At 37.9% G+C, this 12,954-nt stretch overlaps 1 protein-coding gene across 2 annotated transcripts in view; it reads left to right on the top strand.

The window, feature by feature from the left end:
• Positions 1–635: 635 nt before the first annotated feature.
• Positions 636–12,954, top strand: part of SLC25A31 (solute carrier family 25 member 31) — a 41,063-nt gene continuing 28,744 nt past the window's right edge. For both annotated transcript variants that reach the window (XM_023217618.2, XM_023217619.2), the window contains exon 1: positions 636–1,027. In XM_023217618.2, coding sequence (XP_023073386.1) covers positions 796–1,027 — 232 coding nt within the window. In that variant the 5' untranslated portion in view covers positions 636–795. The remainder of the gene's footprint in view (positions 1,028–12,954) is intronic.

Here is a 12,954-nt window from a genome sequence, read left to right as displayed (position 1 = left end):
AGCGATTAAGAAAGTGAAGGGGATAATATTGGGAACTAAAACTAAATTCTGGCTGGTGGCTCACGCCTGTAATTCCAGCACTTTGGGAGGCCAAGGTGGGTGGCTCACAAGGTCAGGAGATTGAGACCAGCCTGGCTAACACGGTGAAACCCCCTCTCTACTAAAAATACAAAATAATTAGCCCGGTGTGGTGGCGGGTGCCTGTAGTCCCAGCTACTCTGGAGGCTGAGCCAGGAGAATGGCGTGAACCCGGGAGGCGGAGGTTGCAGTGAGCCAAGATGGCACCACTGCACTCCAGCCTGGGTGACAGAGCAGAGACCCTCTCCAAAAAAAATAAACAAATAAAAAATAAAAATAAAAAACTAAATTCTGTTAATCTCACACCGCTGGTTGACTGCTCTGGCCTAGTCTCAGCTACTAAATTTCTTCATACAGAACTGGTTCTCTTGGGTCCCTCCACTCACCTTTCCTGTTCGGTGCTCACCACCTCCAGACCCCACCCTCATCGGAAAGCCCAGGCTCCACTAGTAGAAGTGCCCAGGCGTCACGGCGCATCCAGAAGCCACGTGTCAGGAGTCACGTGTCAGGCGCCACGTGTCAGGCGCCTAGTGGCTGGAGGCCGTTGGAGCGCCTGCGCAGCTTTTCCGAACGCCCCACGCCGGCGCGCAGCTATCCCAGCGTCCCAAGAGCCACTTTCTCCCCGGGACGATGCTACAGTGGTTTTCAGCTTCCCTTCATCGTCGCTCCCACACTCATTTTTAGCCACTGCTGCCGGTTTTTATATCCTTCTCCGTCATGCATCGTGAGCCGGCGAAGAAGAAGGCAGAAAAGCGGCTGTTTGATGCCTCGTCTTTCGGGAAGGACCTTCTGGCCGGCGGAGTCGCGGCAGCTGTGTCCAAGACAGCGGTGGCGCCCATCGAGCGGGTGAAGCTGCTGCTGCAAGTGCAGGCGTCGTCGAAGCAGATCAGCCCAGAGGCGCGGTACAAAGGCATGGTGGACTGCCTGGTGCGGATTCCTCGCGAGCAGGGTACGTAAAGGCAGGCCGCCCAGTCAGCCTCTCCTGGCGCCCCCGTCAGCTTCCCAGAGAAGAGGGGTGGCTGGGAGGGGCACGATTGTGGGACCACAACCTTGGCTACAGCTGTCGGTAATGAATTTGCTTCTTACCCTTCCAGAATTTAGTTTCTGAAACTAACAGGCTCTGCTTTCCCAGGGCTGCCTTGGTCCTGACCAAGTCCTGGTACAGGGGAGACCACTGCCTTCTCTTTATGTAATCTGCTGCAGCGCGATTTACACCTTGGTACACCTGTACCAGATCCAGAAGGAAAGTGGTTGACCTCCCAGGATTGAGGGACATGCCGTTAGGCACTCTGCTATAACTAGTGTTTTAAGTTGCTTAAATATTTGTTAATGTAATCACCCCACTATGCTCCAGCATGGGCGACAGAGGGAGACCTTGTCTCAAAAACTGTATGTGTATTTGTTGAAATAGTACGTCTAAGAGAAGTACAAATATGGAAGCACTGGGGCCTCCCAGTACTCTGAAACCTATTAGTGAAAAGAGGTTCTACTTATTCTTGAACTACTGAAGACCAAGGAGGCACTTCGTTCTGCCCAAAATTCAAGGGGGTGCTAAAACACACACACACCCTCAGTCATCAAGATAAAAAGTATTTTAAGGCCAGGCGCGGTGGCTCACGCCTATAATCCTAGCACTTTGGAAGGTGGAGGCGGGCAAATCACTTGAGCTCGAGCTCAAGAGTTCTAGATGAGCCTGGCTAACATGGCGAAACCCCGTCTCTACTAAATATACAAAAATTAGCCGGGCGTGGTGGCGCACACCTGTAGTCCCAACTACTTGGGGGACACTGATGCGGGGGTTTCAGGGAGCCCAGATCGCGCCACCGCACTCCAGACTGGATAAGGAGTGAGACCCTGTCTCAAAAAAGCAAAACTTTAGGGTCCTTCCCTTTCCGAAGCCCCTCTCTTTCACTAGAGAGCTGTTCTCTTTTCTCTTTATTTTGTCTATTAAACCTCCACTCCTAAAAACAGAAGAAAAAAAAAAAAACTTTGAACTATTTTAATACAATCTTTTAAAAAATCAAGTCATGCAAAAAATATTCATAACCAACACAATATGTACAAGTTTAAAACAAAGATGGGCTCAGTATTACCAGCTTTTCTTTTTGCATCAAGTGCTGTCCTTATTTAAAATTTCATTTTTGTTCATCATGGATTTTTTCTATTAATATTGGAATGATTTAAAGGAATAAATAACAAACGTGCGTGTGAACCATCGCTGCAAAATGGCTCCCACGTTAGCTAAAGGGATAAGTTTATCAGATATTTTTTATAATCCACCCATATAGTTGGATTCAATAGAAAAATCTGTATGATCTTTTAAAAAGAAATAGACCTATTTATTGTGTATTCTCAACAAGAAATGAAGTGGCTTCAACTCCAGTGCAGACCTTTCTCTTAGTCCTGTTCTAGGGCCAGATACTATCCCATTCAAAAAAGCACCTTGTCCCTAGGAATGCTAGGGATGTGATTACAACTCTTCCAGACCTGTGGCGTGGAGTATATGGGGTAAGGGGTAGAAACTTAAAGCATCATCTGGGAGCTAAGCTCGGATCTTTCATAGTTTGCCTCTCTCCACTCTTTCATTTAATTAAAGCAAGCTTCTCATTTCCCCCGAGATTTTTTTCAGGAAAAGCAAGGAACCTGTCTCTTCTTCATTTATATTCTAAGACTTCTGACAAGAAGTAGGGGCCTGTTATTGGCTTTTCTGCTTTAAATATTTTGTCAGGTAAAATGAAGTATTCTGATCAGATAGGGCTGACTAGTGCTAATTTATTTTGTATTTTAAATGTTTTTCACAATATTTAAACCTAAATATATTCAGTATGGCTCTTGTAAGTTCATGTCATTCTCAAATGTATCCTGGTCCCTGCTTTCTATACCTTCCAAGATGAGAGCATCATAAGTAGAACTTGAAGATGTTTTCTGTTATATATAAAGCTTTATGAAGATGTTTTCTGTTACATATAAAGCTTTATGAAGGTACCATGGTATATCCTATGCTAAGAGATCAGTAATTTACAACAAAGATACTATTGCCATCTAGAGGCAATTTCGGAAACTTGTGGGGCAATTTTTTTTATTTAGCACAAAGATAGAGGGGTGTAATCCTACATTACAATGATATGAAAGGCAAGGGCCAGGGATGTTAAATGTCCTGCTGCTATATACACAGTGAAGATTCTGCAACCTGAATGACTTTTAGATCTCCCCTTGCATATTCGTGTAGCAGTGAAACGTGTTTATGATTCTCTAAGCCTAGAAAGAACTTAACTCTGATTTACTTATAAACACACATTGTCTGGGGCATGGTTTTAGTATACACTGATTCCAGTAATGCAGCTACCATATAAGGAAGTAGAGGAAAGATTGTACTTTCTTCTCTTCAGAAGTTTACTAAGAGTTGTTCATGGTTGCAAAAAAACTCATGTCAGCAACTCTGCTTATAGTATTTGGTCATTTATACAGGTTGAGTATCTGAAAAGCTTGGGACCAAAAGTTTTGGATTTTTTTTTTTCAGATTTTAGAATATTTGCATTATATTTACCAGATGAGCATCCCTAATTTAAAATCCAAAATGCTCTAATAAGCATGTCCTGTGCCCATCATGTCAGTGCTCAAAAAGTTTCAGATTTTGGAGAATTTTGGATTTTTGGATTAGTGATGCTCAACCTGTATCATCTGTATTTGTAGCTATTGAATCTATGATGATTGTATGTGTACTTATACACATACTTATTTGATGTATTTCAAAATGTCAATATGCAGTTAATTACAAATGATTCTTTAAAAGTAGAGGCAAGCTTGACATTATATTTTGTTATGATCATGACCTACCAACTTACTTACTTTAAAACATAAATTTCTTGCAATTTGCCTTCTCTTTCTTCTTTGAAAATCAAGGCACATGCCCATCTCAAGTGTTCTGAAGATTGTTTTTATGTGTTCTCTAATTTTATTCACAACTTTTCCTTTCTTTAGGCAATGTGAAATGAGCTGGAGAAAGAGACATGAACTCAGAATTCGCAACTAGATGCTCTCTAGTTTCTTACCTTATCTCTGCTTTCTGTCCATTACAAGGATAGATCTCTGTATTCTTGCCTTGAATATAGCTTTAAATATCGCTTTGAGTGTGTTTTGACACTTTTATAAGCTTTTCTTGGCTTATGAAAGCTTCTGGATTTATCCTTATGTTATTCTTAAAGATTTGTTATATTCTTTAGTTGGTTCTATCACCTTCCAACTTTGTATGTGTACTTCTATTTAATGCTGTTTAAACCTTTATTATGCAAATAATGCATAATTATTGTAGAAAATTAGCAAATATAAAGAAGCAAAAAAAAAAATCACTGCTAAAGTCACCATAGTTAACATTTTGGTTTTTCACTGAGCAAAATATGCGTATGTAAATATGTGTTTAATCAAAGGAACTGTCTTATTAGTATATTGTAAATGTAGCCTTTTAAAGAACTGATCTTCTGGGTGTGGTGGCTCATGCCTGTAACCCCAGCACTTTGGGAGGCAGAGGTGGGCAGATCACTTGAGGCCAGGAGTTCAAGACCAGCCTGGCCGAGATGGTGAAACCCCCTCTCTACTAAAAATACAAAAATTAGCTGGGCATGGTGGTGCATACCTATAGTCCCAGCGACCTGGGAAGCTGAAGCACAAGAATCACTTGAACCTGGGAGGCACAGGCTTCAGTGAGCCAAGATTGTGCCACTACACTCCAGCCTGGCTGACAGAGCAAGACTGTCTCAAAAAAAAAAAAAAAAAAAAAAAGATCCGTACAGTCTCATTGTTACAAGCCTATCAGAACTCTTCTCTTTTAGGAGTTCCATGTCATGAGTTTATCACCTTTCATCTAAGAGTTTCCCAAGCCCATTTTTCTGAAGACTTAGAACAGTGAGTTTTTTTAATATCCTATGGTCCATCTTGAAGATGCTATTTTGGAGTATGGGAAGAAAATATTAGGTATTTTACTTATATGTACTTTAAGTAAAATACAAAATAAATTTTACTGGTATTTAATATATAAATTGGCATTGTCACCTATGCTTGGGCGCAATGTCAGTTACGTATCACAGGACATTAAGGGATCCTGAAAAAACGAGTGGGAGTTATACAGGGTAGAGCGAATGACAAGCACCCTTCCTCAATAATATATTATTGTTTATGTTTGCCCAATTAAGTGGATTTATAGATTCTATTATCAGGTTTTAACTAAATCCTCAAAACATGGACAAAACTTTGAAAAAGATTCTGCCGTGAAAACCAAATCAAGGATAACACCAATATCAAATGATGAACCACAAGAAAAAGACATAGCTGATGCCATTTACTCCAAGAAATGGCGTATTATTTCATCATTCAGATTACATTCAGTGTAGAAACAATGACAGTCTAATTGGACCTGAGACAAGAAGACTATTTGAAATATAGATTCCTATATACTGTTCTTAAAAATGAACCTCACCCTAAAAATGCCTTGAGATAATAGCAAATGATGGTGTGAAAACATCATAATTAGCAAGATATTCGAAAATATTGTTTTTCATCTTTTAAATAAATGTTTAACTTTGCTCTAGTATCATCTAACATTCAAGTTTCCCTAACAACGCTATTGAAATAGCCTTTTATTATTTCCAATCTTCATATATTGTTTTTTTCTTTACAGTTTTTTATTGCTAACAGACATAGTTATTTGCTACCTATCTCCCTGGTCTCTCCCTCTTAAGATGTAAGCTCCATAAGATCAGGAACATTGTTCCTAGTGCTATCTCCAGCAGGCACAAAATGTCTGCTGTGGAGGAGGTACCAAATAAAAGTTTTTAAATGAAAAATCTATATCTCATTCTTTAATTTATATTTTGGGTATGTTTTACAGACATACATAATATGGTAGTATAGTTGCAAAGGTATATAATTTATTAATGTATACTATTTGGAAGTCATGCAGACTTTTTTTTAATTGATAGGCATATCATCAAAACGTGTTGAACCTTCTCTGCAAAAAAAAAAAAAAAGTCAGTTTAGACTATGTATCCAAGCATGCCTAACATTCTTGTTCTTAGCAAGGCCAGCCAATAAATGTCCCAGTAATTTTTTCCTGTCCCTTTTATTTCAATTCTTATTTATTTGTTCAAAATTAGGTTCAGAGCAGGTTTTTCTCATCCTTTTAAATATCGAAGAAATTTTTTTCTTAGGAATTAGGTCAGAAACTTTTAAACTTTTATTTATTTATTTTTACTTTTAACAGAGAAAGAGGTCAACATCACTATATTTTTCTGTACCAATTTTGTGATCTATATTGGGAAACCATCCATTTATTCTGTATGACTAGAGAGTCAAAACATTCCTGCCATTGTATCACTTCTGCTTTAACCTTGTTTTATTCTAACCAAAAAATACTGTTTTATCCAAAATGGATTTTTATATAGAGGCATTAGAAGTGCAGTAACTCTAGACCTGGAGTTAAATGGACCTAGAACCAAGTCTCAGCCTTTCCCATACCTTGTAACTTTGAACAGTTTTTATTTAACCTTTCTCAGCCCCAGTTTCCTCGGTGGTATGCTGGTATAATAACTATACCTATCTGATATGGTAGTTGTGAGAATTAAAGAAGATAATGCATGTAAAATATTCAGTGTGTGTTTATACCATAGTTAGTGCTCAAGTAATTGTAACTAATGTGTATGTGTGTGTTCCTGAATTTATAAACATGTATTCCAGATGTTCATTTGTAAATGAAATAATTTGGGATAAACTTGCATTACACATAGAGTAGATTTTGTAATCTATCCAAGGGAACTGGAACCTATGTAGTACATAGCATATCTAAGTAGAGTTGAATTAAAACGCTGAAACCTGACTCCCAAATATAGTTAGAAATGCATTCAGAATTTTACTTAGGGGCTCCTCCTGCGTTGTACTCTTAGCAAGGACATTAGAGTTTCTAACAGCAAGGTACAGCAGAGGCAAAGAAGAAAATAAGAATATGATGTTTTAGTGTGATCTATGGCAAAAGAGGTTAAAACATGAGTTCTTAACCTGACACCTGGAGCTTCAGGGAATTCAAGAATTCTGTGACATCTATGTAAAACTATTTTATGTATGTGAGATTTTATATTATTTCTGGCCTAACCCATTAAGAATTGCCTGCTCTACTACTTTAACAGTTTTCCTATTACATTTCTAGGGACTTGTTTGTAAATTTTCATTGAGATACTGACATTTCTTTTGATGTAAATGGTTTTATTCATGCAAATACAATTTTTCTCGAAGGAACACATTCTTCAGCCAACTCTAGCAAACTTCTTTAGTCATAAATCTGACACTGTCATCATGGTCTCATGCTATTTTCCAGATGTCTTTATCATAAAAACCTTCTGTTTATGTTCAGTACACTAGTCAAAGTTACAAACCTTTCTACTACTTTTTTTTTTTTTTAGATAGGGTCCTGCTTCATCGCCCAGGCTGGACTGCAGGGCACAATCATGACTCAACTGCAGCCTGGAGTTTTGGTGTTCAAGAACTCCCACCTCAGCCTCCTCAGTAGCAGGGAACACAGGCCATGCCACCATGGCAGCTAAGTTTGTTTGGGGTTTGTTTTTTTTAGAGACAGGGTCTCACTGTGTTACCCAGGCTGGTCTCAAACTTCTGGCCTCAAGCAGTTCTCCCTCTTCAGCCTTCCAAGTCATTGGAGTTACAGGCATGAGCCACCATGCCTGGCTTGTACTACTATTATATATGATACTCATTTTTATATACTCAGCAATATAATCATAATTACAGAATTATAACTAATAACTCCTAGCCTGAAACCCATAATGTCTCATACCAGTCAGCTGAATTAGCCATTTCCAAAGTGGCCATTAATAGTTAAAAAGCGATGTGTAAAATAGGCTTCAAAAGAACTAGATTATTAGTTTTTTCCTTTAAACAGCTGATTTCAATTTTTTTTTTTAGGACTGTCTCACTCTGTCTCCCAGGCTGGAGTGTGGTGGCACAATCACGGCTTAGTGCAGCCTTGGCCTCCCAGGGTCAAGTGATTCCCATCCCGGATTTAAGCAATTCTCATTCCTCAGCCTCCTGAGTAGCTGAGACTACAGACGTGCACCACCACACCCAGCTAATTTTTTGTATTTTAGTAGAGATAGATTTCAGCATGTTGCCCAGGCTGGTCTCAAATTAAGCTCAGGCAATCTACCTGGCTCAGCCTCCCAAAGTGCTACGATTATAGGTGTGAGCCACCACGCCTGGCTGAAAATTGTTTCATTTCCATATAATTTGTGGTTTTGAGATATCTTCTTGATATTGACTTCTATTTTTATTCTGTTGTGGTCTGAGAGTATGGTTGGTATAATTTCAATTTTGTGTATTTATGGAGACTTGCTTTATGGCTTAGCATGTGCTCAATCTTGGAGTATGTCCCATGTGTAGAAGAGAAGAATGTAATTCTCTGGTTGATGGGTGGAGTATTCTGTAGATGTCTGTTAGGTTCAAATGGTCAAGTGTGGAATTTTATTTCTTTGTTCATTTTCTGCCTGGATGGTCTGATGCTGTTGGTGGGGTGTTGAAGTCCCCCACTCTTATTGTGTGACTGGCTAAGTCTTTTTGTAAGTATAGAAGTACTTGTTTTATAAATCTGAGTGGTCCAAATGTTGGGTGTGTATATATTTAGGATAGTTAAATCTTCTTGTTGAATTGAACCTTTTTCATTATGTAATGCACATCTTTGTCCTTTTTATTTTTGCTGGTTTAAACTCTGTTATATCTCATATAAGAATAATGATCCCTGCTCTTTTTCGTTTTTTATTTGCATGATCCTTTTCCAACCCTTTACTTTGAGCCTGTGGGTGTCATTACATGTGAGATTGGTCTCTTGAAGACAGCAGACAGATGCATCTTGTTTTTTATCCAGCTTGTCCCTCCGTACCTTTTAAATGGGCTGGTTAGATGTTTACAGTGAAGGTTAATATTTGATGTGTGAGATTTTGATCATATTGTGAATTTGTTAGCTGGTTTCTTTGTATTTTATATTGTGTGGTTGCTTTCTAGGGTCTCTTAGCTATGTTCTTAATAGTGTTTTCGTGGTAGCGGATATTTTTCTTTCATTTCCATATGTAGAACTCCCTTAAGGATCTCTTGTCAACTGGTCTGGTGGTAACCAAATTCTCTTAGCACTTGCTTGCCTGGATAAGATTTTATCTATTCTTCATGTATAAAATTTAGTTTGGTGTGATATGATATTCTTGGTTTGAATTTTTCTTTAAGAATGCTGAAAATAGAACCCCAATCTCTCCTGGCTTATAATGTTTCCGCTGAGAAGGCTACGGTTAGCTTGACGGGTTTCTCTTTGTACATGATCTGACCTTTTCCTTTAGCTCTCCTTAAGATTTTTTCTTTAGTGTTGACCTTGGACATTCTGGTGACTATATCCTTGATGATGTTCATTTTGTCCAGTATCTCACAGGTGTTCTCTGGATTTCTTGTATCTGGACAAAGATTAGGGAAATTTTCTTGAATTATTTTGTCAAGTATGTTTTTTGGATTGTTTGCTTTTTCTTTTTCTCTCTCAGCAATGCCAGTATCTTGTAGGTTTGGCTGCTTTATATAATCTTATATTTCTCAAAGACTTTGTTCATTTATTAAAATTCTTTTTTTCTGTATTTTTGTCTAACTGGGTTAGTTAAAAAGACCAGTCTTCAAGCTCTGCATTTCTTTCTTCTGCTTGGTCCAGTCAATTGATAATTTTTAATTGTATTTTGAAATCTCTTAATTAAGCTTTTCAATTCCATGAGATCTGATTGATTTCTTTTGAAGATATTTATCTCTTCTTTCATTTCCCAGATTACTTTAGAAGTTTGTGTCTATTTTCAACCGTCTTTTGGATCTTGTTGAGCTTCCTTGCAATTCATGCTTTGAATTCTTAGTCATTTCTGAGTTTCCATTTTGGCTAGGAACCATTGCTTGACAACTAGTGTGATCCTTTGGTGTTGTTATTATATTCACAATTTTTGTGGTGCCCGATTTCTTGTGCTGTTCCTTCTCATCTGGGGACACTAGTGCTTCCAATTTTTGTAGTCATTTTAATGCAGGTAGGATTTTTGCTGCTTCTATGGGCTATGGGATCCCACCTACAGGTCAGTAGATGGCATGTACAGCTAAGTCAACTGAGGCAAACACAGCTACATATATACTTAACCCTTATTTACTGGGAGAAAGGATGGGCCAGACTGATGATTCAGGTGAGCAGATGGTCAGAATGCCTGGAAATCTGCCTGGTTGTGGAGCAGAGACAGCCCCACTTTACCATAGTGTCTGCCCAGGAAAGATGGGGCAGCTCAGACTGCTGATCATGGCAAGTAGGTGCTCTGCCTGCCTGAGTGTGAAGCTGAGAAAGCCCCCTCCACACAGATCTCTGCAAAGGAAGGGTGGGGTGACTCAGGCTGCCAATGCAGGTGAGCAGGTTCTTTGAATACCTGGAGATGTGCCTGTGTATGGAGCAGAGAGGGTCCCACTGCACCACAATCTCTGCACAGAAAGGGTAGGGTGGCTCAGGCTACTCATCTAAGTGAGTGGGTGCTCCAAATGCCTGGAGATCTCTTCAGTTTGTCTCATCAGTTTTTTAAAACTTTTTGGCGTACAGATCTTTCACCTCTTTGGTTAAATTTATTCCTAATGTTTTGTTTATGCTATTGTGAATGATATTGTTTTATTACTTTTTCAGGTAGTTCATTGTTAGTATATAGAAACGTGATTGATTTTTCTGTGCTGATTTTATACCCTGAAACTTTACTAAATTATTAGTCTAATAGTTTGTTGGCATAGTTAGAGTTTTCTGTATGTAAGATCATGTCATCTGCAAACAGAGACACTTTAACTTCTTTTTAATTTGGATACTTTTCTTTTTTTCTTTTTTTTTTTTTTTGCCTAATCACTCTGGCTAGAACTTAAGGTACTACATTGAATAAAAGTGCAAAAGTGGATCCCTTTGTCTTATTTCTGATCTCGGAGGAAAGTTTTCAGCTTTTCTCCACTGAGTATGATGTTATCTGTGAGCTTGTCATATATGACCTTTACTATGTTACAGTACATTGCTTCTATACCTAATTTGTTGAAAGTTTTTATTAGGTAAAGATAATTCTGTCAAATGCTTCTTCAGCATTTTTTGAGATGCTCATATGGTTTTTGTCCTTCATTCTGTTAATGTGGTATATCACATTTACCAATTTGTGCATGTTGAGCCGTCCTTGCATCCCAAGGATAAATCCCACTTGATCGTGGTGAATGATCCTTTTATCACTATATTGAATTCAATTTGGTAGTATTTTGTTGAGGATTTCTGCATGTTTGTTCATTGGAATAGTGGCCTGCAATTTTCTTTTCTTGTAGTATTTTGGTTGGCTTTGGTACCGGGGTAATGTTGGCCTTGTAAAAGGAATTTAGCAGAATTCAGCTGTGAAATCATCAGATCCTGGGCTTTTCTTTATTGTTAAGTTTGTGATTACTGATTCAGTCATTGTTGGTTTGTTCAAATATTTATTCATGATTCAGACTTGGTAGATTATGTTTCTATAAATTTATCAGTTTCATCTATATTATTTAATTTCTTGGTATATAATTGTTCGTAGTAATCTCTTATGACCCTTTGTATTACTGTAGTATTAGTGGTAATGTCTCTTCTTTCACTTATAATTTCACTTATATTAGTCTCCTCTCTTTTTTTCTTAAGTCTAGCTAGAGGTTTGTCAATTTTGTCTGTCTTCTTCTAATAAAATACCAACCAGCACTGGATCTGAAAAAACTAAACTCTTAATTTGATTGATATTTCTCTATTACTTTTTATAGTCTCTGTTTCATTTATTTCTGCCATCAAAACCAGCTCAATTGGCCCATGGAACTGATGTTTATTGTTTATCATTAATAAACCAAGAAATTGACCTTTTCAGTCTTAAAACTTGAGAAACTCGTATTTGTCATATCTGAGTTCCTTTCTCAGGAAACCAACCTTTGGGCCTCCCAGATAGTATCAAGGAACTGAAACTTACCAGATCACCACATCTGGACATTGAGACACTGACCCCTCACCTGTCATGATTGCCTGATTGATTACCTGTTGACCAAGTCATTCTTCTTATTCCTCCCTAATTCTTGCTTTCCCACACATAGTTGCATTTATTTTCTGCTATATAAACTCCTAATTTTAGTGTGTGAAAGAGATGGATTTCAGATTGATCTGTTCTCCTCAGACACAGCACCCAAAAAAGCCTTCTTCCCTGGTAATACGCATCATCTCTGTGATTGACTTTCTGTGCAATGAGCAGCAGGACCTAGACTAAACCCTTGGCATTTTGGTAACACTAATTTTTATTATTTCCCTCCTTCTTCTAACTTTAGACTTAGTTGTTCTTTTTGTAGCTCCTTGTGGTATAATTATAGGTTATTTGAGATCTTTCTTCTTTATACACATGCATTTATTGCTATAAATTTCTCTCAACTGCTTTTGATGCATCTATAAGTGTTGGTATGTTATGTTTCCATTTTATCCCAAGATTTAATTTTCCTCTTCATTTCTTCTTTGACCCATTCGTTGTTAAGAGCATGTTGTTTAATTTCCACGTATTTGTGAACTTTTTAATTATCTTCCTGTTTAAAAATTGTTAGAGCAGTTTCTTTTTTTAATAAAGCATCTATTATAATAATTTTAGAACTTTTCTGTGATTTGTTTCTCCAGAAATCCAGGCCTAGAGTAGAGTTTTGGAGTCAGATAGAAAGCCTGATTTTAAGTCTTGGTTGGCTAGTAATCCTCAGACAGTTTTTCTTTTTTCTTTTCTTTTTTTTTTTTTTTTTGTTTTTTTTTTTTTTTTTTTTTTT

The sequence above is a fragment of the Piliocolobus tephrosceles genome, chromosome 3 (assembly GCF_002776525.5).
Source record: "Piliocolobus tephrosceles isolate RC106 chromosome 3, ASM277652v3, whole genome shotgun sequence".
NCBI classification, from domain to species: Eukaryota; Metazoa; Chordata; class Mammalia; order Primates; family Cercopithecidae; genus Piliocolobus; species Piliocolobus tephrosceles.
The sequence above is the reverse complement of the archived record's forward strand: the minus strand, read 5'-3'. Positions and strand labels throughout refer to the sequence as shown.